At 40.3% G+C, this 28,000-nt stretch overlaps 1 protein-coding gene across 4 annotated transcripts; it reads right to left on the bottom strand.

Annotated features, from left to right (window-relative positions):
• Positions 1-2: 2 nt before the first annotated feature.
• On the bottom strand, positions 3-27,926 carry ivns1abpa (influenza virus NS1A binding protein a). Of its 4 annotated transcripts, none has more exons than XM_055642168.1 (15): positions 27,728-27,926; positions 21,988-22,249; positions 21,324-21,450; positions 18,317-18,486; positions 17,733-17,808; positions 16,123-16,296; positions 15,776-15,901; positions 9,747-9,854; positions 8,844-8,964; positions 5,890-6,108; positions 4,262-4,383; positions 3,570-3,696; positions 3,359-3,490; positions 3,044-3,217; positions 3-1,183 (listed from the first exon to the last, which is right to left on the bottom strand). In XM_055642168.1, the coding sequence occupies exons 3-15, from the start codon at positions 21,420-21,422 to the stop codon at positions 924-926; spliced, it is 1,908 nt and encodes a 635-aa protein (XP_055498143.1). In that variant the 5' UTR covers positions 21,423-21,450; positions 21,988-22,249; positions 27,728-27,926; the 3' UTR covers positions 3-923. The 4 variants fall into 4 exon arrangements, with proteins under 4 accessions (XP_055498143.1, XP_055498144.1, XP_055498141.1 ...); XM_055642169.1 differs by having other exon boundaries at positions 21,324-21,447; XM_055642166.1 differs by having other exon boundaries at positions 21,312-21,450; positions 27,728-27,925.
• Between the last annotated feature and the right edge of the window lie 74 nt (positions 27,927-28,000).

Genomic DNA, 28,000 nt, shown 5'->3' with positions numbered 1-28,000 from the left:
AGTTAAGAGCTCAAATATTTAATTGCCGAAGTAATTAATAGTTTTAGGAATGTTAGCTACATAGCTTGTAACAATTTATTTCTTACACAGGTGCTCAATCCTTCACTATTCCATCCTAACACAAGTACACATTTGAAAACCCTTGTTAATTTTAAGCATTTACAGAGTAGTACAATAAGTTATAGCAGAGGCAGACATTAAAAGCTCTTTCAAGGAGTATTATGTCACACTCTTGCACTTCAAATTCTAATTGGAGGCTTAGTTTAATGCTTCCAAACAATCTGCTTTTCTTCTACTGTATATTCATCCAAGTATAAAAATTGTTTACAAAATGTGATCATAAAACATTGAACCCAAAGCAAAATTGCTTTAATTGCAGACTGGTCAGTTTATCCATGACATATTTAAACTAAGATAGATTTAAAAAGAAAAAACTAAGGGTGGAAGCAGTGATCTTGCCTCTCCATCCCCATTGCATGCCTTCCTAACAATCCAAGTTTGCCATGTTATTTCTTCAAACCAGATAACTTCATGATGTGACAAATGTGCAAATGCTGCAAAACAAAATTCCAGGGAAGCTCAATTTAAAAACAAAATAAGTTTCCTATTTTCCAAATTTTGAAAGGGAAACCTCCTGCACACCAGGTTAGCACGTAACCAAAATACCCACTAGGAATACACAAACGTACCTACATCCAGGGACAATAGTATTTACAACTTAATTTAAGTGTAAGCAAACCCCAAAACGGTTTTGTGTTACTATAAAAATCCAGACTTCATGCTTCAAGCGTCCTAGAAACCTACACCCAACCATAAACCTCCAACAGTGTAAGCCTCTCCTCCCCACCAAAAACCTTCCAAAAAGTACAACACAAATCACTAAACTTAAGCAGGAAAGAAAATGCTATTTTTTTTTTTTTTTTTTATAAACTGGGTGTATTTGTATTGGTGCATGGGCTCCATTCATTGGTTTCCGGATCGTATACTTCTAAGTTGTTCAGAAAGTCATTGCCATCGAAGCCTCCCACAGCATAAAGTAGTCCATTCACTACAGCAACTCCAGCATTGCTCCTTGCTGATGTCATACTTCCCATCATCTTCCACTCATTTTTGGTATGATCATACGTTTCAACGCAACGGAGTGCACGGGTTCCATCAAAACCTCCGACAGCAAAAATCATTCCTGCAAAATTAGAGATCACATATGAACGTTTAAAACAAAAGCTATTTCTGAAAACGCTGAGGGACCAAATACAATTCAAATTTAGCCCCAATATCATGATATTCCTACATCTACTGTGGAAGCAAGTTCAGTGCCAGAGCTGAATGTTAGATCTGACCTCTCCTTTGTTCCTAACTTGCATGATACAAATGTTCTGATTAGGAACAAGCTGAACCACACACAGCACCTAGTTAACCGATCTTGATGAAACTCAGCTGAACAGTAACACGTACAGTCCAAGAAATACATTGGAAGCTGGTGAAAAGCCAGAGGTCACGAGACAAAATGAACAGCTGAGCATCTCAGTTACACATGAATTTAGGGTCAAAATGGAAGCCTCTATTTAGTATTGTTTGATCAGTATTTTATTATGCCACACAAAAGTTTAATTATCGGAATAGGATGTTGTCCTCCTGGACCCACTGCAATTTCAATGTGTAATGGTTGATTTAGGTTAATGCTGCTCTCTATTAACTCCACGTTGCTCTAATCCCTTAATATTTAAGAAACCTAGTCATCTGTCATGAGTACGTACTCATTGCAGTGGCAGCAGCGCGTTAGTTTTTTCTTCAACTTTTTTTTATTTTTTTTAGTATGTTTTAAAGTATGTTTTTGATGTTTCTCAGTGTGTTTTGTGTGGGGGGGTGGTGTGGGGGGGTAAGGGGGAAACCGTTTCGGCCGCCTCCTCCACGGAGAGGCGACTTTTTCCAGGTCGCCTCCCCCGTGGCCTAACAGCAAGGATCGGTGCAGCCTTTCCCGGAGACGCGCCCGGGGCTTCAGCGGCGGGCGCAGAGTGGACTCTCGGCGTGGATCGGGTGAACCCTCGCTGGGGCTCACTGGAGGGAAGCGCTCCGTTTCACTGGCTCGGGGCAACCGGCAGCCTGAAGCACAGCTCCAGCTGGCGCGGCGTCCACAGCCCGGGATCCCTCGTGGGGGACCCGGGGGAAGAAGAAGCCATCACTGCCGGCCCGCGGCCAACTTCTACCGCGGGTCCAGCATGGATTTACCATCACCCCTGGAGGGGAGCTTCGACCACCGGCCCTGCGGTCTGCGTTGCTTCTGGCTGCGGCGCGGCAGGAACCGTAAATCTTCGACCTCCGGCCTGTGGCCTACACCAGCCTGAAGCCACGGTCTCCGGTGGGGAAGAGCCGATCCTGGATTTACCTTGCCTTTGACTTTGTCCCTTACCATCTGGACGCCCGCAGCAACGGCTGCGGAGGGTGGAGGTCCCAACCACGGGGGAAAATGGAGGAGGACTGGCCAAGTTCTGTGCCTTCCACCACAGTGATGAATGCTGTGGTGGATGTTTGTGTTACATTTTTATTGTGGTTGTGTGTTCTTTATTATTGTACTGCTGCTGACAACCCAAAATTCAACCGACCCTGGTTGCGTGGCAATAAATTCTATCAATCAATCAATCAATCAATTAACAGACTCCATAGTCACTTTTAGGTACAGAATTCTGTAGATTCTTGCTATGTGGATAAATAAATCTTTTCACATCTTAATCCCGTGCTCGAGCCTTATTAAACTGATCCCCAGTTGTACATACCCCAGCAAAGGGAAATATTATTTGTGTTATAAGAGTTCGGGAAGCTTCAATCTTAACACTGGTGTATAAAACCAATCTGTTTACATCTCTCTTTGATGGCCAACCCCCGAATTGTTGTTTTTTGTGTTAATGAAACAAGGTACATAATGAAATGCATTGCTTCAGCGTTTGTCTCTGTGGTGTCACCTCTAATCCTTGAAGTTAAAAGTCAATTTATCTGATGTCAATAAATTGATTAAATCCAAGAACAAAAATACATTGATTCTCACCATCATAGACAGCAACTCCTGCTCCACGGCGAGCCATATTCATGGGCGAAACTAGAGTCCAAGTGTTGTTCTCTGGATTATACCGCTCCACAGTGTTCAGACAATTCCAAGACTCTGCCCCTCCAACCACATACAGGTAGCCGTCCAGTTCACAAACAGCAGCCTGATGTCTGCCTAATATTTCAAGTGTTCAAGAATTAATGCTATTTATAATAGTGGCAGACGGTCAAAGTAGCTACTTAGTACTAGAAATCCCACCATATTTAAAACCAAGTCACTGGTGCATTTGTTGTGGTAATTAACAATTATACATACATGTATTGAGAGGAGCACAACTTGTCCAGATTTTTGAGACCGGATCAAAGGCATCACAGTTTTTTAATCCTTTCTGTCCGTATGGATCCGAACCTCCGACAATATATAGCTGGCCATTCAATGAACATACACCTGTAGCCAACCAGAACTAGAGTTACTAATCAAATCAGAAAATCAACCATTCCATCAATCATACGTCATAAACACTTGCCTGCATTACAACGATTGGTACGAAGCTCGGGCACTGGAGTCCAATCGTGAGCATTTGGATTGTAGGTCTCACCGCAGCAAAGTTCATCCGAATGGCCATTAGATCCTCCGGTTACATACAATTGACCCTACAATACATAAAACAATGCAGGTTTTCAGCCTTTTAAAAGATAATTTTAGAACACAGGACCGTACAGCACACGAACAGGCCCTTCAGCCCACAATATCCAAGACGAACTCGATGCCAAGTTAAACTAATCTCTGCTTGCATGTAATCTATACCCTCACAATCCTATACTGCAGATTCCTGTGGGATACCACTACGCTGTTTATACGGCTAAACCAGTTCTTTACCCAAACCACCATGTCATCGCAAATCCCATGCATCTTAATCTTCTGGATCGGCCTACCAGGAGGGACTTATCAAATGTTTTACTAAAATCCATGTAAAATATTATTTGAGTGTAAAATGCATGTTTGAGTATTATTTTAGACAATATTGGATGACCAGTTAATTCATGCTCCCAGCCACAATAAATTTTATTTGGCAAGGAAATAGTGGATGACCATGAAAGTATGGAAAAGCAGAACTGGGGAGAGATGGATCAGCCATGATCTTATTGATTGGTGCACAGTAGGATTAAGGGGTTGAATGGCCTATTTCTGACCTTATTTCTGATTTTGGACACTTACCATTAGCACAGCCATCTGAAATCGTGCCCGTGGTGTCCTCATTGGAGCAATGAAGGTCCATCCATCTGTTGCAGGATCATAGCACTCTACTGTTCGCAAGCATTCCTCACGATTATAGCCACCTATTAATCAGCCAAAATGTGAAGTCTGACAAACCTCTGGCCTGGAATGGCCAATGGAAAAAAGATTCTACACACAAATTTAAACTTTCCACTGATAAAATTATAACAGGAAAAATTACAGCTAGCTCTCTGCATGTTAAAGAATAGCAGAAGTTGACGAGAAGGTTAAAGTTGAAAGTATTTGCTCTAAAATGACTGAACACAAAGCACTGGCTCTAATGTTCCCTCAAGCACACTAAACAGCATTATGCGCATTGTAATTAACAGGAAGCTATTAGAATTGACATTAAAACATTTTTGTGAAGCAAATTATGTATAACCATTTCAAGAACCAACTACCGACAGAGAACATTTCTAACATCTGGGTCTCCATCCCGGGTTAGTGCATGCATTTATCGCAGAAGAAACAAAAAAAAAAATGAAATATGGATGGAACATAGACATGGAATTTAATAATGACGTGCAAGATGGTGGAATTTGGAATATCAAATAGGGGTAGGATATACATAGCAAATTAGGGCATTAAAGAAAGTCCATGAACAGAGTAATTTTGTTTATCCTTCCCTGCAAAGGACATCATAGAGAGGGAATGGTGAAGGAGGCATATAACATGCTTGCATTCGCAGGTCAGAGCATAGAAAAAAGTTGGGACATTATGTTGCAAATATCCAAAATACTGGATAGGCTTCACTTGTGTGTAATGTTTATATTTCTAGTCATTACATTATAGGAATGATGTGGAGGCTTTGGAAAGTGCGGAACGAAGATTTACAAGGACGTTATCTACAATGGAGGACTATTTACAAGGAGAGATCAGATAGGCTGGGTTTGCTTTCCCAGGAACAGAGGAGCCTGAGAGGGTAACTCGAGAAGTTTTTAAGGTTAAAGGTGTAGATCGGCTAAGGGCCTGTCCCACTTGGGCGTCATTTTCACGTCACGCAGGTGGCGCGCAAAGATTTTGTCAATCCCAAAATCCTGGGGCGCCGCGCGTCACTGCCTACGAGAGAATATATCTTCACAGATAAAACGGCACAGCTTCAAGGTCAGAGAAAAGGAGTTTTTAAAAGTGGACTTGAGGATAAAGTTTTAATGTTGTTTCTTTTCCATGCATAGCAGTTGATACCTGGAATATGTTGCCAGAAGGGTGGAAGTCAAGTTACAATCACTATATTTTAGAGAGGCATTTTAATAACAAGGCATGAAAGGATATGTCCTTAATGCAGGTGAATGGAATGAATGTAAATGGGTAAAAAAAAAAAAATCATGGACATGATAGGCTCCATTATTTAGGACTCCGTTATTATGAACACAGAAACAACTCCAAAAGTGGGTGTAAACACAATAACATGTTCAGTTATAATCATTCAAAACCAAGTAGGAGGCACTGTACTAGATTGCCATGGTCATCTGAGCAACCACCTTCTAAAAAGTAGAAACTGCCTTTACCACCAAGAAATTGCTCTTCCTTTAAAAAGTAGCAATTCCTTTTTGGAACTGATCACTCACCAGCAACAATAAGCTTGCCATTAAGCTCTGCTGTTCCTAGACCAGAGCGAGCATATTGCATGGGGGACAGGAGTTTGTCATCTCCACCTTGAACCTCAAAACTTGTACTCTTAATCAGACATGGAGTTGTGGCAGGTGAATTTTGAGGACTGTTGCGGCCATGAAGAAAGATGACACACAGCACACCATTTAAAACAGCCAAGCACAGATATGTAGTACCTGAAAGGCAAAAGAATGCCGTTAGCAAGTCACAGTATTTATATATTTAAAAAATAATTAAAGCATCACTATTCTGCTATGTGAATGGGGACTCATTTATTTTTTTCTGCGCACAGCAGAAACTAGTCCTTCTTCAGTTAGTTTAGTTTTAGAGTTCATTATGAAGGATGTTATGGAGTACTTAGTTCATGATAAAACAGGCCGAAGTCAGCATGGTTTTGTGAAGGGGAGATCTTGCCTGACAAATCTGTGGAATTCTTAGAAGTAAATAGTAAGACAAAGGAAAGTCAGTGGATGTTGTTTACCTGGATTTTCAGAAAGCCGTTGATAAGGTGCCACGCGTGAGGCTGCCAAGGAACATGAGAGCCCATGGTATCAAAGGGCAGATACTAGCATGGATAGCAGGTTGGCAGAACACAAAGAATAGCAATAAAGGGGACCTTTTATGGTTGACTGCCAGCGGCTAGCATGCTGTATATTAATGATTTGGATGAGAGGATTGAAGGCTTTGTGGCTAGGTTTGTGGATGACACAAAAAAAATAGATGGAAAGACAGGCAGTGCAGAGAAAGCAGGAACTCTGCAGAAAAACGTGGGACAGGTTGGGAAAGTGGGCAGAGAAGTGGCAGATGGAATATAGTGTAGCAAAGTGTGGAGTCATGCATTTTGGTAGTAGGAATAAATGTGTAGATTTTCTAAATGGGGAGAATATCCAGAAATCGGAGATGCAGAGGGGCTTGGGGGTGTAGGATTCTCAAAAAGTTAATCTGCAAGTTGAATCGGTAGTAAAAAAGGCAAACGCAATGCTAGTGTTTATTTCAAGAGGGCTAGAATACAAAAAGGGATGTAATGCTGAGGCTCTAAAATGGTGCTGGTCAAGCTGTATTTGGAGTATTGCGAGCAATTTTGGGCACCATATCTGAGGAAGGATGTGCTGGCCCTGGAGAGGGTATACAAGAATGATCTCAGGAATGAGTGGATTAATTTATGAGCAATTAACAGCACTGGGCCTGTACTCGCTCGAGTCGAGTTTAGTTGAACTAGTAGAGTGGATAAGGGACAATCAGTGGATGTGTTATATTTGGACTTTCAGAAGGCTTTCGACAAGGTCCCACATAAAGAGATTAGTACAAACTTAAAGCACACGATATTGTGGGTTCAGTATTGATGTGGATAGAGAACTGGCTGGCAGACAGGAAGCAAAGAGTAGGAGTAAACGGGTCCTTTTCACAATGGCAGGCAGTGACTAGTGGGGTACCGCAAGGCTCAGTGCTGGGACCCCAGCTATTTACAATATATATTAATGATCTGGATGAGGAAATTGAATGCACATCTCCAAGTTTGCGGATGACACGAAGCTGGGGGGCAATGTTAGCTGTGAGGATGCAAGTTGTCTTGGATAGGCTGGGTGAGTGGGCAAATGCATGGCAGATGCAGTATAATGTGGATAAATGTGAGGTTATCCACTTTGGTGTCAAAAACAGGAAAGTAGACTTATCTGAATGGTGGCCGATTAGGAAAAGGGGAGATGCAACGAGACCTGGGTGTCATGGTACACCGGTCATTGAAAGTAGGCATGCAGGTGCAGCAGGCAGTGAAGAAAGTGAATGGTATGTTAGCATTCATAGCAAAAGGATTTGAGTATAGGAGCAGGGAGGTTCTACTGCAGTTGTACAGGTTCTTGGTGAGACCACACCTGGAGTATTGTGTAGTTTTGGTCTCCTAATCCGAGGAAAGACATTCTTGCCATAGAGGGAGTACAGAGAAGGTTCACCAGACTCGATTCCTGGGATGTCAGGACTTTCACATGAAGAAAGACTGGATAGACCCGGCTTGTACTCGCTAGAATTTGGAAGATTGAGGGGGGGGGATCTTATAGAAACTTACAAAATTCTTAAGGGGTTGGACAGGCTAGATGCAGGAAGATTGTTCCCGATGTTGGGGAAGTCCAGAACAAGGGGTCACAGTTTAAGGATAAGGGGGAAATCTTTTAGGACTGAGATGAGGAAAACATTTTTCACACAGAGAGTGGTGAATCTCTGGAATTCTCTGCCACAGAAGGCAGTCTGAGGCCAGTTCATTGGCTATATTTAAGAGGGAGTTAGATGTGGCCCTTGTGGCTAAAGGGATCAGGGGGTATGGAGAGAAGGCAGGTACAGGATACTGAGTTGGATGATCAGCCATGATCATACTGAATGGCAGTGCAGGCTCGAAGGGCCGAAAGGCCTACTCCTGCACCTATTTTCTATGTTTCTATGAGTCAAGAAGAATGAGGGGGGATTTCATTGAAACGTAACAAATAGTGAAAGGCTTGGTTAGAGTGGATGTGGAGAGGACATTTCCACTAGTGGGAGAGTTTAGAACTAGAGGTCATAGCCTCAGAATTAAAGGACATTCCTTTAGGAAGGAGATGAGAAGGAATTTCTTTAGTCAGACAAATCTGTGGAATTTTTTGCCACAGAAGATGTGGAGACCAAGTCAATGTATATGTTTAAAGCAGAGATAAATAGATTCTTCATTAGTACGGGTGTCAGGGGTTATAAGGAAAAGGCAGGAGAATGGGGTTAGGATGGTGAGATAGATCAGCCATAATTGAATGGCAGAGTAGATGGGCTGAATGGCCTAATTCTGCACCCATTACTTATGGCCTTGATTGCAACAAGTAGAACTGGTTTCTGTTCACAACTTAAAAAATAATTCAATCCAATTTAAAATTATTGCAATTATACGACTTACTTGACGTTTTCTCTGAAGCAATGATTTTCCACTCATGTTTGTTTGTTTGAACTTGAGTAGACAGATGTCCTGAAGTGTTGCTGTATATCTGATGGTGATTGCTCTCCCGCGGAGATTTCTTCTGCAAAATCAAATGAGTAGCTAGAAAACCTAGCTAGGCTGCACCTGTACTCAACTATTACCTTCACCATTACTCCTACTGATGCACAAGTTGCAAACACCACACACACGAGAGGTTTGACAATATGCAAAATAGCTTCCAATTCACATCCTCAAACTTATCCTTCCTTGGGCAGGTTGCAGACTCCACAAAACACTATTTTCCCCAATATTTGTTAAACGGGTGTATTTTGTATTAAAATTTCAAAAGAATTACACACCCCTGATCTCAAATGAGAGAGCATGACAGATTAACAAACACTGGCTGGAAAATCTAGGCAACTAGCAGAATGTGCAGTTTATACATTTTCAGACTGCACTAGACCCCCAACACACTAAATAACAAGATTAACGATCGACATGATTCTGCAAATTTTGCTATCGCTGGGGATGCCAACACAATTCGATTCATCCCTAAAATAGGGAATTCTCATATCGTTTCAGACGATTCCAGAAGCAATAACAAGACTACCAACACCAGCCAGAGCTCCACAAATTACTTGCCGTCCCATTTATACAGATATGGAAGGCCTAGCTGAGCAAACACCACTCTTGGGTGCATTCTGGGGCAAATCTGATTTCAAACACTTTTGTAGCAACTCATTGCAGCCACTAAATCTCATGTTTTGTTCCCCAATGAACACCTTGCAGTTTATACAGCTAAATTCTGTGCTAGTCCAATTTAAGAACTGAATGTACAATCCTGACATTTAATGTCTATGTACACTCGTTAATATTCAGTACCTGTACAAACTGAATGTGGTCATCATCAATGCCAAACACTTCAGCCTGTCCATCTAGTACGCTCCCATCAAGCAGTTTGTGATCAGCAGAGTAGTACAAGGTTTGAACCTGCAAAACAGCAATAAAACACCCATGTGGCTACTGTTTCCATAGCAACAAGTTAGGTTACGCAAGCTCCCATTTACTTTTTGGCCCCATCAGCATTGGAAGCTTGCTCCTTTCTTGAAGTGGACTGCAGTTGTCGGATAGAAAATTAAGAATCATTTGCACGATGGTGGATGCTCACTCTAAGCAAGGGGTGATTGCTCCTTGGTTACTTTGGAAACCCGAAGCATAAGCAATCCACTCCAACAGAAATGAGGCAAGACACTTTCTTTTGTTTCGTAGAGCTCGCACTGATGTTGCTAGGAAGAAAAATTTAGGCAAGAAACAGGAAACGCAAAAATTACAGAAATGTAGAAAATAATGATTTTAAGATCACTTCCTGTTCACACAGGGCCGTGGAGTTGGTCGTCGTGTCGGAACAAGTTTGGTGCTGCTGGAGTCGGAAAAAAAGGTCCCGACTCAGACCTCAGCATAAATTTCAGAGACTACGTAAATTGGAAAAAATCCCACTTTTTAAACATACCGTACACTTTATTTCCACCCAAGAGAAATGGATAAATGACTAAGAAACTAGGAGTTTCTCTGGCAAAGGAGAGTATCAGAAAACTTATACTTGAAGAAGCCAAGAATGAAAAGGAAAAGCTTCAAAATACTCTTAAGGGGCAGTTCATGTTCATTAAAATGGATGCCACCACTCGTCACAGAGTTAACTATTTTGCCATCAATTATAGATTTGTTGATGAAAACAATAAAATAGTAACTCGGACATTAAGAGTAAAGGACACCAAGGCACATAATTTATGGCTTGGTGTCCTTTATCTCCAGAACTTAGTGGAAGAAAGTTTGAAAGATTTTGAAATTAAGAAAGACCAGATTCTACAGTCACTGATTATGCTTCAAATATGCTAAGCACAATCGAAAAAATTAATACAGCTGAAGACGAGTCACTACTGAAAGAGATCTCCGATGCAGATTCTGAAACAGCAGAAATAGAACAGGGTGATGAAACTTTAGATGATATTGTTGAGGAGGCATCTCAGTTCTGTCTAATCCAACATATGCATTGTGTTGTACCATACATTGTAACTAGCAATTAGAGATGGATTGAAAGAAAGATGGATTGCAGCTACTCTGACAGGCAAGGGGAGGCAGGTAGCTACAGCTGCCAGGACCTCTAAAATTGATACTATCCTCCAGAGATGTGCAGGAAAGGGAACTTTTTTTGACCAAGCAACTCACTGGGGCAGCACATATGATGGTTAAGCATTTGCTGGACCTAAAACTTTCTAGAAGACATTGATAATCCCAGTGTCTTACTAACTAAAAGTGAATGGAGATTGGTATCGCAATCAGAAGCTCTGCTTGCTCACCCTCATGCAGTCACCAAAAAGCTGCAAGCAGAGGATCCTGGTACATTCCTATGGGAATGGAAACATTTAATATTTCACCTATCCAAAGCTGGAGGATTAATTGCTGAAGGAATTGTATTGTCAATGAAGAAGAGTCTGCTACTTGAACATCAGATCTTGTTAGCTGCTGTCTACGTAGATGCAATGAACCGAATCTTGTTGAGCGAAGATCAAATTGCTAAAGCAAAATAGGCCTCTGTGATGTTGCAGTTCGGATAAAAGGGCTACTACCTGAAAAGTCAGAACCACAAAATGAAGATGGGAGTACCAATTCCTTCTCATCCTCTTCAAATGGTCAAGATTTTGCAAAATCAATATTACTAAATCTCTGATCTTGACCGCTTTTGGCCGACTGTGCTGCGATTTCCACGAGAACGCCGCCACCTACGGCCGTCATTTTTGGCCGCCTCGCTCAGAGCCCCCCCCCCGGCCATATGAGTGCGGAGGATATTTTCCGTCGATGAAAATTGAGAGAGATATTAATGTTTTTACAAAATCCCCCATTCTCTCTGCTGCCCCCACTGGCGGCAGGGGGAGGGACTATAAAACCAGGAAGTGTCGTGCCTCACTCAGTCTCTGCCAGAACCAGGAAGCGAGAGGGTCACGGCTCACGACTCTCCGAGCTGCGAATAACACTGAAGACACGTCTACTCCATGGTGAGTCCCCTCGATGCGGCTGTAAAGTGGCTGCAGCCCTTTTTAAAAAGTCTGTGTTCACAAAATGAATTTTGGTTGTCAGGTGTCTGCAGCCCAATTGTTTGCCTCGCCTTTAACAAGTTTGTGTTCACAAAGTGAATTTTGGTTGTCGGTTGTCTGCAGCCCAATTGTTTGCCTTGGCTTTTAAAATCATTGCAACAGTTGGATGCCTGCCCAAGCATCCATACGGCCCACAATGTCTATACTAGCCCTCTGGAAACCAGTACCTTTTGCCCGCAACACCCATACTAGCGCAACAGAATTGGTGGCGAGGTGGAATATTGCGTTGGTGACCAGCCCTCCCGTGTTATGCTGGGATCCCGCTTAGTCTAGTATTTAGATAAAATTGAACAGTCGAGAGAAAAGTGTTCCCTTTCAAATGTGCAAAGGCAGCCTTTTGATGTTAAACATGGAATTTAAGCAAGATTTTCTTGGTTTAAAAGTAGAGAAATATGATTGCTCACCTAATCTTGCTGTACAAGAAGTCACCCCTGCTTATACAGAAATAGTAAAAATTTGCAGCTATGATCGTAACAGTCAGGCCACCTACTCAAGTCAGCGTGGAGAGACTGTTCTCTGCACTGAAAACAATTAAATCAGATTTAAGGGCTTCAATGAAAGAGGACCTGGCAGAAGAAATTCTGTTCCTAAGGATGTTACTAATAAATTTTAGGTATGTACTTTTGTAGCAATCTTAACTACCTATGCATTTAGTTTTAATTTCTATTACACTTGAGATTTTTTTTGGTCATAATTTAGCTCATACCTGTGGCCTTAGTTTAATAAATTTGAGTAATGCTTTTATAATTTATTAAATTCAATGGAATTAATTTAGTTATAGTCCTATATGCAATTTCTTTTCCTTTTAGCATAATGAATCGTGTTTTTTTTCCCCATTAACATAAAAGCCACAATAGCTTAGCTACAACCATTAGACTCATGATTCCTGTAGTTCTTATGAAATGGCATCTTATGTAATGTCATAATAGCAGATTTAGAATTATTATCCCTAGGAGTCGGATACACAAGAAATCAAGGAGTCGGGGTCAGGTGTTTTGGGTATCGACTTAACAGCCCTGGTTCACACAAAAATATTTGCTTATGGGAGAGGGAACAAAATGTTCTTGGCAATTTATTATTTCCCACCTTCCAGTGTTCTGATCTACAGCCTGTTGCCACAAGGTTTTTCGTATGCCAAGACATATCCTTCAAGTCGCCTATAAGATATCATTCATTACCACTCCGATTTGTACAAATCCAATTAATGCCGTAATGCAAACAAGAAACCTACTTACATTATCAATAAATAGAAAGGTATCTGGAAGAGGGCCCTCCGATAAAAATCACCATCAAAATTTAGAAGCAGTAGGTCACACACTGGGAGTGGTAATAGTAATGATGAAATCTGAAACTTAATTGCATCTAGAATGTTGAGAATTTTCATCCATGGTTAAATCTTAACAAGACCTGAAGGCAGAAGAAGTAGAGCAGCCATTGTGAAACTGGAAATATCAATCCGATTCGGGTCCATTATATACTCACAATATACTGTGATGGTTTGTGGGCATTATCTAGCTCGGAGAACTTGGAGGTAACATTTGCCTTCCTTCTTGTTGCGTGTTGCTATGTTTGAATATAGCAATGAATCACCCCACATTACAGTGTGGACAGGCTGCCTATGAAGAATAAGTGGTGCAGCTGCTCAGTGCCACAATGAGGTACTCGGGGTTCATGGCGAGTCAGAACCATTGCTGGGAATTGGTAACAAGCTTTATGCGTTGGCAGAGTGGTTGACACTGCAGACTCCATCACCTCACATTGTGCCTGATGGATGCTGATGTCTTCTCCTTTCTATAGCTGTCTAGCTCTCTGCAACCTGGAGTTTTTTCCAGCGATAACAACCCAGCAACTTGCATCACAAGGGACAGTTGAATCGGACCAGTCTTTCAACACAAGATGCAGTGTTATCAATAGCCAATGACAGTTCCATTGACCATCCTGGCCAGGCATAATTACATATGGCTGCTCTAGAGGCATCAATATGCTCCGCATTAGCCCGAGGCTGCCTCTCCACGTTAAACTGCCGAGATATTCATTGCTGGGAGTGCTCTAGAGGCCAAGGATTTGCAACATGTTCCCAGCACACAACAGCAGTGAGGCAAAGGTCAGTGCCTGGATTAGTGCAGCAGCAGAAACAGTAAGCTTTACTGGCCCCAGCAGATGGCAGTTAAAAACAAATATGGGAGTTAGTATGTGTCCTAGAAAAAGCAATCATTTGGAGTTGAGAAGCAGGAACGCAACAACAAATCAACACACTGTGGGGTAATGGTAAGCAGGTAAATGGACATAACCTGTATATTCAAATAGCTAGCTGTGTATATTTATACACTCAAGTGCATCGATACTGAAAATGCTAGTCTGAACTGTCGGCAAAACCTTTAACTTTCAGTATCTAGTGTAACAGTATTAAGCAGATTTTGTACCAGTTTCCCTCTCCACTAGAACAGATATTTCTGTAATAATTAGATTAGTTCCAATTGGTACTAATCTCTAATCATTTCCCTGTTGAAAGCAAAATATAAAAGCAGAGTATAATTATACAGGAGCATGGGCAAGAAGGGCACCAGTGTGAATCCATTTGGAGCCAGAACTAAATCTGTAACAAGATACAGCCTACAAGTTAATCAAAACAAATTTGTTTTGAAATGTACTTATTGCCATAACCAATGTTCCCAAATTTTGAATTATGCTTCAAATCTTTTTTTTTTTTTTTTTTTTAAAGAAGCACACATTCTACAAATAGTTACAATTGGAACTATGCTAAAACTAGATTTAAAGGGTGGAGCAGTGAAGTACCCGGTAAGCAGCAGTCATACAAGTACAGAGATGAAAGTGAAATGGAAGGATACATTAATAATGAGAACATGTAATGTTTCAGGAGTCCCATATGGAGCATACACAGGCAGATTAAATGTCTATGATTTGACAACAGCTAACCAGATTTTCATATTACCCACACAATATAGTCTCTTATTTCAAATAACCCCACAGAATTGTAACATTTAAAAAATATTATTTTTGAAACTTCAGCTTTCCCAGTATAAAATTGGGCAACTGAAAAAAATCAGTCTTACATGAGCAAAGTTAAAATTAAAGATCCCCAGTCAGCTTCAAGTCTCCTATCGCCACCCTCTCCAAGAAGGTATCATTTTTGAACATAAAATCATTTTCACCAAAATTTATACCAACATATTAAGCAATTTTAGTCAGATTCTGTTAACATCATAACATATTAATTTAAGTAACCTTATTAATCCTGCAAAGGAGCAAACACCATTAAATCAACTCTTGCCCAAAGCAAAATTCTGCAGACTTTAGGAAAGGTCGCTGCTTCTTTATGAGCCACTACCCTCGTAGTATCTTCCATTTTCTTCAGGCTTGAAGTATCCTAGTTTTGTTAGATTAAACCTAAGGAAATAAAAATCAATTGGGAGGGAGATAAATTAGAATATTGTACTTACTCATATAGATTAGCTGTGGAAGAAAGTAATTAAACATAGAAAAGTACCTTTTCTCCCTTTCTCTAAAGCTTTTCCTACACTGCAAAACAAAGTGCTTAAAAAAAATCATAAATAAGATAGCAGAGAGCAGAAAAAAAAGACTAAACAGTTATACTGCTCACCTTCCACACCCCCACTTTCTCAGCTTAGGGGCACCTACAGTAAAATTTAAATTCTTTAGGATCAGTTTAACAAAAAACCACGCTGTAATAGGTATAAGCCTGCAAATAACCATAAATAACACTTCTGTTGTACTAACCTCTTCCATTAGATCTTCCAGGTTTTTTCCATTCTCCCAGACACTACGTTGCACCCAGTTGATTACCTTTGTGTAAACTTTACCATTGCTTGGCAAGCATACATTTTCTTCTAAAATCACCTCCAACTGAGAAGAAATACATTCAATCAAACTGGATTGTCAAATTTTAAAGAATCCATATCAATAGTGTTGCAGTTAATGCAAGATTAAAATTCAAGTATTAAAGGCAAAAGGTTTTAAGCAGGAACTCCATATACATTAAAATCATGCCATCACTTGAAAACTATCAAAAATGAAAAAAAAAAAAATCATACAAATTGATATAGTAGCTTATTTTTAAGCTTCACCTTTAATCGTGGAAGTTTTAAGAATTCATCCTGCTCCGAAATCTCCATTAGGTTTTCTTGAATGCAACTGTCAATCTGACCCAACAACCGAGAGTCTCCCATCTGACTGGCAAAGTTTCGATAAGAAATACAGTTTTGAACGTCCATCCTGGATAATATGTAATCACCACAGACCTAAAACAAAACATGAGGGGTTTGGCACTTTATTGCAACAAGCCATTTGCATGTGTGTGTGTGTGCAGGGAGATGGAGTGTTTGACACATGGTAGGAAAAAAGACAAGGTGAAGCATTACAAAACATCAAAACACAGCTCCAGCTGAAGAAAGATCGTGGGATTAGAACAGCATAACACGATCGCACACATGGGTATTCCTCAATTCATCTTTACGCCATTGACTCTTGATTTCTCTTGTGGATGATTTAAGAATGTACTATGCATTGTAACTAAAACACACCACTGTACCAAAATACCCATTATTAATTTCACCAAACCTTTGATTTATGAAATTTCAGAGAACCAAATACATTCGAGCAATGCAGCCCCCTTCATCGAAGGCACAAAAGACCACTATGCTTATACTACTACATACACAGCGCTATACATGCCATGCAGAAGGTTGAATTTATAATTTCTACTTACAATGGTCTTATTCTGTTCCAAACATACTAAAGCCGAGGCTGGAAAATGGGTTGTATTATCTTGGAACCGGCACAGACATTCCAAGTATCCAAGCTGAACAGATCTCAAAGAGGCAGGGTGGGCTCTGAACTCTTACTGGTCTAAGTCAACACATCCCAAGATCCAGCCGTCAGAATGGCACAACAGCTTGAAAACACGCCTTAGTTTAATTTCTAATAGCCAAGGACATTTAAAAAACATTAATAGATTTAAATATTTTTGTAATATTTAAAAAAGTAGTTCAAGTTCCAAGGTTTTTCCAGTCTTTGCAAGCTTTTCACATAAATTTGAGGGGGTGGGAAGTTTTAGTTTGCAGGGAATCCCAGCCATCTAGATTCCTACTTTTGACATGTTACTGCTCTGCCAATTGACTGAAATGACCCTTGAAATAATATTCTTGTGTAGGAAAGAACTGCAGATGCGTGTTTTAAATCAACAGTTGACACAAAATGTTGAAGTAACTCAGCAGGACAGGCTGCAACTGTGGTGAGAAGGAATGGGTGACGTTTCAAGTCGCGACCCTTCTTCAGACCTATATTCCGAGCAGTTTAGTAAAAGCAATATAACTCCAGTCAGCATTAACAAATGTTAAGAATATAAATGAAAACTCACCTACGTACCAATTGAAACTTAATATGTAAAGCCAGACTCTCTGGCAAGTACAGTGCTTGTCATTTCACTAGGAATTGTAGGATAAACAGCAAGACTGATTAGACCCAAATTTTACACCATCCCAGAATTTAGACATGCATCTAAAATGAACAGGAGATAAGTACATTCAACCAAATCCAACCATGAAAATCTAAAATTATTTAATGTGAAGAAAATGACTTAAAACAAAAATTCAAGCTAGACGATCCAACTGCAAAAAAAAAGCCAAGCCATTTTGCCCAAAAACCAACATTTGTCAGATCAGCCATATGAACACACCTGTCTCACTCGATCCATCTTCAACTTTTTGGCAGCAGAATACACATCCTTTACAAGTTCTTTATCTGCTTTAAGCCTGCAAAGTAAACAAAATAACCTTTCATTTCAGAATTGAGGGCATAATTTGTTAAAGCCCCCGAAGACCAACACAATCTAAATGAAACTGTATAATTAGTCAGCAGTATAAAGTAGAAGTGAAAAGTAGCAAGCTAGAATGGTAATTAACGGATAACTGAAAAATAAGTTTAGGCAAAAATATTGCAAATCAATGATTGCACTCCTTATTTTAATATGCAGTTGATGGCAGAATGGAATATAGTAAGGAGTACATAAAGTCCAAATTTCTACCAGTAACTAGTTATGTTGTCCAAAGCTCAATCTCAATTGTCAACTATGGGGGAGAAACACCATGCAAATTTTAGAAACTGTTGGCGAAAAAAACCCACCTTAATGTTGAAATGCTTAAGATATGTAATAAATGTTAGAATTCAAGGTCATTTCCAAGTGCTATTGTATGTATTAATAATTCAGTTTGTAATAGTTACTTTGAAATACGTTGACTAATTTTATATGGACATACTTACTGTGCAGTGTAGGCATAATTCATTAAAACTTCAACTGCAGCTGGATTGAGGTCATCAAATTTCACATGAGAAAAGCCATGGGGATCACTATCATTGTTGAAAATTTCAAACAAATAGGGGCTGCAGCAAGCAAGGACAGCTCTATGAGCCAGCATCTCATGTCCACGGACCTAAAATGAGAAGCACTTGCATTAAGACAAGTTTTTAAATTGTTAATTAATATTTTAAGATATAGCAATAACTTATATTGAAACGGTTGCAAGTTTAGAGTTCAATATTTACAAATTCATGCTGGCATGATACCTAGCATGCTTCCATAAGGGATATTAATGCCCTCCAGTGAGTGGTAAGTTCAAAACTATTCAACAGTCATTGAAAGGACAGAAAGTAGCTATCATGTTAAATAAATGCTATTTAAATTCAGTCAATTAAGGTACAAAGACCATGAACTGCAGCAGTTAATGTCAGAACTAGAAACAAATTATATCAAGTTAAATTCACAGGAGGGGAATTGGCACAGGTAGATAATTCTGCAATTAAAAATAACCCCACTTCATTTGGAGAGGACTATTCCTTGGGAAGGGAAACACTTGCAAAATTGATGCCTCAGAGCTACAACGACCTAGGTTCAACCCTGACCTCTTAATTATGGTGGCTTCAATTTACACATTCTGGAAGTGTGCATTTCTCCCAGGTGCTAGTGTCCCTTATCCAAAAGATGTCCCAGTTGGGAGGTTGGTAACTGTAAATTACCCCAACAGCAGGACAGCATGAGAATTGGAGTGTGGTTAATGGGCATAAGACAGATAAAAGGTTACTGGAATAAGGGAATGATGCAATGGTTCCCAGTATCGGCATTGACTTGATGGCCTGTCACAAAGTGATTGGAAGTTGTGTACATACAAATACATAAATTAGGACTAGATAAATCACTACCTCCACTGTAATATGATGCATATTCTGTGGGATATGGAGATGACTTGATGGCGTTGACTAGATGGCCTGTTATAAAGAAACTTGGAAGCTGTATACATACAAATACACAATTAGGACTAGGTAAATCACCTCCTTCAATGTAACCTCCATTCCAGTCACATGTTTCAATCTTTCATCCCCTATCAAGAATCAAAATATTTGATTTAAAATATCAAAAACTGGATCCACTTCCCATGAGTGCCAATGAAGCAATTCAACGAGAAAAAAAAATCTCAATTTTTAAGGGATTATCTTTAATTTTTTTTAAACAGCAGCCCTGTTCTTGGATTTTCCAGATGAGATCCCAGAAAGGAATTATCTCCATGCCCTTCAAAACTTCCTTAATGTCTACCTTTCCCCCAAAGCAATCAAGAGATCAATATGATACATGTTCTGCCTGCTCTCACTAATTCCACTAAATAATTAAAGCATAACATTCCTACTTTCAAATCCAATTCGCTTTACAATAAAAGACTACTTAATTTGTAAAAAAGTACCCATGTATCCCTGTGGCAGCAATGAGTATGCCAACACAAGACTAAGCAATCAGAGCAAGATGAGCATTTCCTATGGTGGAGTTGCAAACTTTAAAATTAGATAAGCAATTTGACAGATCAGAATAAAACCGTGGGAGTGTGACATGGATATGGTAGGCCAAAGGGCCCGTTTCTATGCTGTAAAAGTACTATTTTGTAATCTTGGCAGAAAGTTCCAGATTCATAGCAGACATTTTAACCTACTTCAAAAAATAAAGTTTCACTTCAATTTTCCTATGAAGATCAATTTGTTCTCCCCAATCAAACAGCAAGGGAACCAGTGTCCAGATGATGCCGCAGTGATATTCAGCCTTGAACAGACCATTTGTTCCTGTCAGCATGACAACAATCTCAAGTTACATCTTTACAACCTCAAACATCCAAGCAAACGGGTCAGTGAACTTAATAGCGAGTCCACTTGTCCTTTCCCAAAATGTTTGTTAGGCTTTCTCATGCACAGAAATGATGTCAGTTCCACTCTCCTCCCCACCCAAAAAAGCTTCCAAAAGCTAGGGCACATGCTGCATTAAATTTTTAAGCAATGCTCAGATTTAACAGCCAAAGTGGTGCAAGAATGTGTGCCTATCATGACTGCAATCACATTCAATAAAAGCTTGAAAAAAAGAAACACAAAACAGCCAAGATTTTCATATTTATGGCCTAAACTTCATGATGCATCAACGCATGTGAACATTCGAAAAAGAAACATTGGCCTGCATCATTTATTGATCATATATAACCACATAGACCCCCTAATAAGGCAGGCAAAAGGGAAGCTAGTGAGCCTGGTATTCATTTAGATTGTTTTGTGGAAAGGGATAATGAAGTTGTCCAAGGAACCATATAGGATGAGGGCACTTTATTTAGTTGCCCAAGAGAATTTTAACCAAATATCTATCGCCATAAGCAAAGGGCATTATTTTCCTGGTTACGAATATGACCAAGTAAAAAAAGATGCAATCATCAGGGATAATTAATCCACAAGGATCTGATGGAGCCACTCCTATTTCCCAATTTAGGGTATTCTTTGCCCTTGTCTAAGTGCCCACACTTACAAATCTTAATTAAAAAAATATACAGAATTGCACATGGATGGAGGCACTGAAATACGAGTTGCTAGGTGTTCCATGATGCACAGCCACATTTAATTTCCTTTGGACCCATGCACTAACTTGACAACCCCCATAATATTGCACTCTTGGTTATGTTTGCTGAGCTTTCCATGTCTCTACCAGTACTGTTCTGAAATTGGACTTGTGTATCCACTAACAGCTATTTCCCAGTGATGAGAATGAGGAACTGGCACAAGGGATGGAACTGCTCTGAACAAGGAGGCAAGTATTTGGAAATAATTCTTTGATTCAAAGTTTCTGAAATGTCAGGAAGACAATGCAGACTTAATATTAAGCTCCATTACTTCATAATACACAGCTAATTAAACAAGGAAGTTATTCATAGTTAAATGCTCAGTATTTTATGAATACCTGGAGTCTTACATCACAGAATTGTCCACTTTTTCGTAGAGCATTGAGTTTGGCCACAGACGATTCAATGAAATTTTCATCTTCAAAAACTAAATACCCGTTAGGGATCATTTTCTTTTCTTGTGGACTGAGAAACCTGCTAAAACAAAATTTAGCAAATTTCAATCACCTCTTAGTTTAATGAATGTTCAGTACAAAATGTGGAAAAGTTAAGGGGGTCTGAACACTTTCTGAATGCACTGTACAGCAAACCCGTTTCAATGTTTTAACAAACACAATTAACTCTACTACAGGATTGCACGTACAGCAATAAAGTACCTCTCAATATCAAAAAATACCATTGGAATTAATGAAATATTTATAAATAAATCAGAAGTTGTTTACTTTGTTTAAGAAGGAACTGCAGATGCTGGAGAATCGAAGGCACACAAAAAAGCTGGAGAAACTCAGCGGGTGCAGCAGCATCTATGGAGCGAAGGAAATAGGCAACGTTTCGGGCCGAAACGTTGCCTGAAGAAGGGTTTCGGCCCGAAACGTTGCCTATTTCCTTCGCTCCATAGATGAGCTGAGTTTCTCCAGCTTTTTTGTGTACCGTCGTTTACTTTGCAGTTCTAAGTCTGAAAATTTTAATTTGCAATCATTCTACAGAAACAAGTATACAAATAGTAAGACTTACTTAATACTGCTGTATTTCAGAAAATAGAGGGATAAGATTTCAAAAAATGAAGGCACTTAAGTTTTCAGGAAATCTGGATCCAGCTTAAAGAGATTAAGAGAAAGCAACTGATGTAACAATGTCAGCAGGTAATAATGAATCCAGTAATGGCAAGCCTCAAATGGTGCTGAATAAAATTAGGCCTGCAGCCAGTGAAAAGGAGTCCCAAAATACACCAAGGCTATAGACATGCGCTTCTACTGTGATGGTCTTGCATATTATCCTAGGGGGAAAAAACACATTGTATTAATTGACCGGCAGATTTTAGTCACTGTCACACAAATAGAATTTCTAACCAATTCTCCGTTTTTTTTAACCCTCAAGCTTTGTGCTGCGTTTGCATTCAAGACTGCAGCCCAGTCCGCCTCAGAATCAGAAGAAAGGACTGTAATGCTTGGCAACTTAGATCATACCATCACGAAAGAATACACTCAAAACACACCAAATTTAGTTTTCATAACAAGTTTGTTACTTTGACAAGTATAAAAGCAGATTTATAGTTGGAAAAATCTATAGAAATTTGCTACATGTTGTATCCAAGCCTCTATTTAAACATTAAAATATCCAACTTTACATAACATGACACAGTACTCCCTTTCAAAGAACCAAAAAAAATCTCCTTTTATTTTAGGTCAGATGCCAATATTTGAGGTGTTAAACATGCCCAGATCAGCTACACAAGTCTAAGAATGAACTTTAAAAAAAACCTCAAAGATAACCAGCAATCAGAAGTGACTAAAAAGTGATGGCTCTAAAATAGGAACCACTACAATTCAAATTCACAAAAACTTATTGTAAATTTCATTCAACATCTCAGAAATTGTACACATGTCAATTGCATTCAAAGCAAAACATCTGTAAGATATCAATTCAGAGATGTTATCTTTATTATCCCGACCACTATTTCTCCTTTCTGCTCAAAACTAGTGATTTGAGAACTTGCTGTACACATATTGGCCATTGCATTTCTAACAATACCTACATTCACTAATTTAAACTAATTATGAAACAACCATGCATCACAGATTTTATGGACAGCAATGCAACATTATAACCTTCTGGAAATATGGCATAGTTCAATTTTCAAAATGTTACTTGCAAAACCTCAGAACCAGTTTGGTGCTTTCTTGTTTACTTGCCTAAAAATGCAAAGCACCAACTTACTAGGAAGATCAGCTCATGTGACAAAGTCAAACTAAAATTCAGCCCACCTTGCCCATGCTCACCAAGGTGCCCCATCTACCTATCGATCTATCTATATCTATATATATTATAACTCTGTGGCTGGCTGTGTGTGTTTCTGCCTGACTTGTGGCTGCCAGCCTTTAATTCGTTGCTACGCCAACGTCAGACCCAGAAACACCGAGTTTTTTTTCCATTTCGGTAGAGATTTCGCTTTTCATTCCAAGTATCCACTCCTCAATAAATTTTGTCGTGTTTATGTACACATTTTTAATAAAATCCTTCCCCCCTCCCCCCCTCTCATTTTGTTGCCTCCTGCTGGCCAGCGACCATAACGGCTGCTGGCGCCCGCATCTCACCTCAAAGAAGCCATTTAAAAACAGCCACACTGCTGATTCCTGAGCCGCTTGAGTTGGAGGACCACGTCTCCCATGGGGGCTACGGGTAGGGAACACCTATGTCTCCTTTTCACCTCCAGCCATGTCACTTACACCACCCATTGCTAATCACCCTGCTTGCCTATATCCTTCTATCATTTGGCATGCTTTTCCCCTCAGTTCAATTAGGAAAATGATCTTGATCAAAGACAGACTCAAGCATTTTGCCAATATGCCTCTCAATTTTACACATTTATAATGTCACCTCTCAGTGTCCTTTATTCCAGGGAGGACTGATGGCAGCATATCCAATCGCTTCCTATAGGGTGATTTCACGAAAGGTCACTGGAACATAGATCCGCACCCACGTGACCGAAAATCTCAACTGGAGTACATGCTATACATCCGGTACATGTTAGTGAATGGGAAAACACGCACTTTCCCACCCGTTAAAAACATCGAAAACGGCCAGTTTTTGAGCTGCAATTTACTGTGCCAGTCGGGGTGACCGTGAGGCACAGCTACCTAGATTTACAGTCCCAAAAAACAGATAGAAACGAAGGTAAATTAAAGAGGGAGCTGAAGGTGCCAATCCAGCGGAAGTGAACAGCGGACATTTGCCGTGGAGATTTAAAGGTCCAAAATATCGGGAATTATCGCGTTTGCTCGCTGAATTTCATCAAAAGTAAGTCAATAATGCCTTACTTTTGATGAAATGCAGCGAGCAAACGCCATAATTTCCGATGTTTTGGATCTTTAAATCTCCACGGCAAATGTCTGCTAAGCACTTTCGCTGTTTTTCCACCCTCAGTTCCCTCTTGTAATTACCTTACTTTCTATCTTTTTTGCCTGAAAATTTAGGTCGCTGTGCTTCATGGTCACCCCGACTAGCACAGAAAATTTCAGCTCAAATATCGGCCGTTTTCCATGTTTTTTACGGGTGTGAAAGTGCGTGTTTCCCCATTCACTAACATGTACGGGAAGTGATATATGTCCTCCAGTTAAATTTTTCAGTCATGTGAGGGGGGATCTACGCTCATTTGACCTTTGGTGAAATCACCCTATAACTCAAGCTATGCAACATTGTCGAACCTTTTCTGTATCTCAAATTCTAATATTTTATGTAGTTTGGCAACTAGAGCCCCACGTATATCTATGGATATATCTGCACAATCAAAATATAGAAACATTCCAATTCATAACACTTATTTGCAAATACAAAAAGTTTCACATTAGAAGGCATGGGCAAATAAAAACACATGAGCAGAGGATAAAGAGCTTAACAATTCAGTAACAAAATAGGGTATCACAGCAACATTTAGTTTTATCAATTGATTTTCAAAAGATTAAAATTAGCATCAGGTCATCACCTCAGTTTGAAGCTCTCAGTTTAATGCTCTCATAATTTAGATATGCAGAATATTAGGATTCCTAGCTTGCCAAATGCCCAGTAAATATTGGAATTTCAGATGAGGATACAGAAACGGTTCGACACTTTAAGGAATGGGACAACTTTGGGCCTGAGCACACCATCTTTCCTGAATTGCTCAAGGTTCTAAGTAACAGTTTAGGCTACTGATATTGAGCAGTCAATATCAGTAGCAACCATAGTTCTTTTTTTTAAAGTAGAGACCATTGGTACAAAGTATCAAGTATTAATCCCTTTAATGAAAAATCCACAGGATGGAGCCTGATGGTATCCATTTAATATAAAGATCATACATTGCTACTTAGATCAATTATATTTGTTTATCTAAAAAATCACTAGGAATGGCCATGTTGTAATATTCATGTCTCAATTGGAATACTGCAAGTACAAAGACTTGGATACAAAACAAAGCCTCTGGCATAACTTAACAGGCCAGGTAGACTGAATAAGGGTCCCGACCCAAAACATCACCTACCCGCCTCCTTCAAAGATGCTGCCTGACCCACTGAATCACTCCAGCGCCATGCGCTACACAAGATTCCAGCAGCTACATTTCTTTGTCTCCAAGACCATTTTTAAATGCCACCAGAAAAGGCAATATCTAGGGCAAGAGCCAGTGATAAATGCAACCCAAACAGACCCTGGACCCAGATTGGGTCAGTCCATACTGTCCATCAAGACATCATCCTGCATCAATGCCTTTTCAAAATGGCTATAAAATTCTAAATGCAAGAGAAAAAACACCAAAACAGCACCCTTCACCCACCTAGAAAGTCTAAGTCATTTAACTTGTTCAAAATTAAGTATTTTTCCTTCAAATTCATTCCTTCAAAAAGGAAAAATAGCAACTGTCTCAGGCATTCATAACTGAAAAAAATTAAATTACAAGCTAAAAGCTTATAGAACCTACAAACAGGTGAACACTAAACAGTTTGGTACCCAAACATGCATTTAAAAAAGTGAAGTCTGTAAAACCACTATTTGTATCTATCAAAATCCAACACAAGGGCAACCAAATTATCCAGGATCAAATGCACCTCGAATCAATAAAATATCATTGTGCCCGTATTTTCAAAGTACACATCAGCATGAACAGAAGCAAAGAAATTGCATTCACTATTTCTCGAACAATAAACCAATACCAACTCTGGAAAGCGCTTTGGGTCTGATCTGTAATACTCAGACAGTAGGTGATGCTCACCGCCTCAAATTGATTTGGTGTACAGTAGCTTCTAGAATTAACCAAAACTTAACACCGCACGAATTTACAGACGTCCCAATTCTTAATCTGGAATTCAGTTAAGATGTTATTTCTTAGAATTGATATTTCCTGTTCCAATGAATACATTTACAACGTTGTTGACAAACAGGTGAAACATTACGTAGACCTGTTTATCGGGTGCCGTCACCGTAATTTACAGTTACTCGTCTGCAAGACTAAATATTTCCTCAAAGCAAACAACCCGGATACTGGACGAGGTAAAACATCATATTCCAAACAACTCTACATACTGGTTTGACTATTGATTACACGTTCGTAAATCCTTCCAGCACTTCTACCCCTCCCCCCAAACAAAATCCTAACACCGAATGCGCGCATATGCACATCCGAAATCCATGTTGCTTTGTTCTTCGTATACCGTCGAAGATGGCTGGCCGCAGATTTAATGCCTCATAACCACACAATTAATTTCGGCTGTTCTCCGTTGTAAAGTATTTGCCATCACTCACCCTTCACCCTCGCCCCCTCCCTCCCAAAAAAACGATACACACACAATTATATCAGGAGATCCGTGGCCTCCGCTATCTTCCAATGACCCAAATACTATTAAACATTTCCCAGGATTTAAGTCTTAACCTGCGGGCTCTTCGCCCTCCATCAAGCGGTTGGGCCGGTGGTTTGATGTGACCATATCTCCGCCCCCCCCCCCCAAAAAAAAAAAAAACCTCAAAGGTCTGCGGTCTTTTCGCACCGCCCCCTTCCCGCTGTGCGATGCCATGTGCAATAACACATCCCCCTTTTCGCCAGCTCTGCGTTCATGTTACAATGACAATAAACTATTCTATGGGCAGAAGAGAATGGAAGGAAGGGGTGGGTGGTAAAGAATGTGGTAAATGGGTGGCAAAGCAGAGAGAGTGTGGGTGGTAAAGAATGTGAACCGGACGATGGAAGGAACCCGCTCTTCATGCGTAGCCTAGTTGCTGAGCAGGGACACGCCGCCGTGCAATGCGGCCTGGGGTCATTGCGAAAGAAACGCGTTACGTGGCTACACCATGGCTAGCCGTGTTACGGGCTCTCATCCTCTTAATGCCACGCTGCATTCACGGGGCTTCCTTCATTCACCCGCCCCAGGGACCGCGCCGCGACTGTTGGCGTTTAAAAATATAAAGTTAAATCGTTGCGTTCGGCAAGCGCACGGCCCAACCAAACTTGAGCGCTTGAAGCAACAGCAGCTTCCCCCCCCCGCGCCCCGCCACCCTGACCATTGGCTCCGGGCGCTTCGCTCACAATGACCACTCGCACCGTCCCAATCCAGCTCGCCATGCGGTAGCGCAACCGCAAACGCAAAGTTAGGTTGTCATTGGAAAAAAAAGGGTAGGGGGGGAGATCCTCGTACCTCAACAAAAGGGAAACAAAACCATCAAACATCCTCGACGTAATTAAAAAAAAACTCACCATTTCCCCCCCCAAAAATATATATATAAAACATACCTTTCCAGGGATAAAACGGACGATATGAATCATATTTGATAAAGTAATCGTTCTATCCTCTGCCGAGCGCTTTCACCGCAGTAATTTGCCGAGCTGGTCACAGACAACAGACACGCCGCTTCTAGCCGCCGCTGCAAGTGCTGACCAATACTCCTCGCGCCCAGAGTAGCGGTGACGAGTCCCCGGCTGTTACGTGCCGACCCCGTCCCGCGCAACTTTATGCGTGCGCTTGAATTTAGTCCGCCCTCAGAACCAGTTGCGCCGCGCGTCGAC

Source organism: Leucoraja erinacea, chromosome 10, assembly GCF_028641065.1.
Source record: "Leucoraja erinacea ecotype New England chromosome 10, Leri_hhj_1, whole genome shotgun sequence".
NCBI classification, from domain to species: Eukaryota; Metazoa; Chordata; class Chondrichthyes; order Rajiformes; family Rajidae; genus Leucoraja; species Leucoraja erinaceus.
Note: the sequence above shows the minus strand (reverse complement) of the source record. Positions and strands in the feature narration are given on the sequence as shown.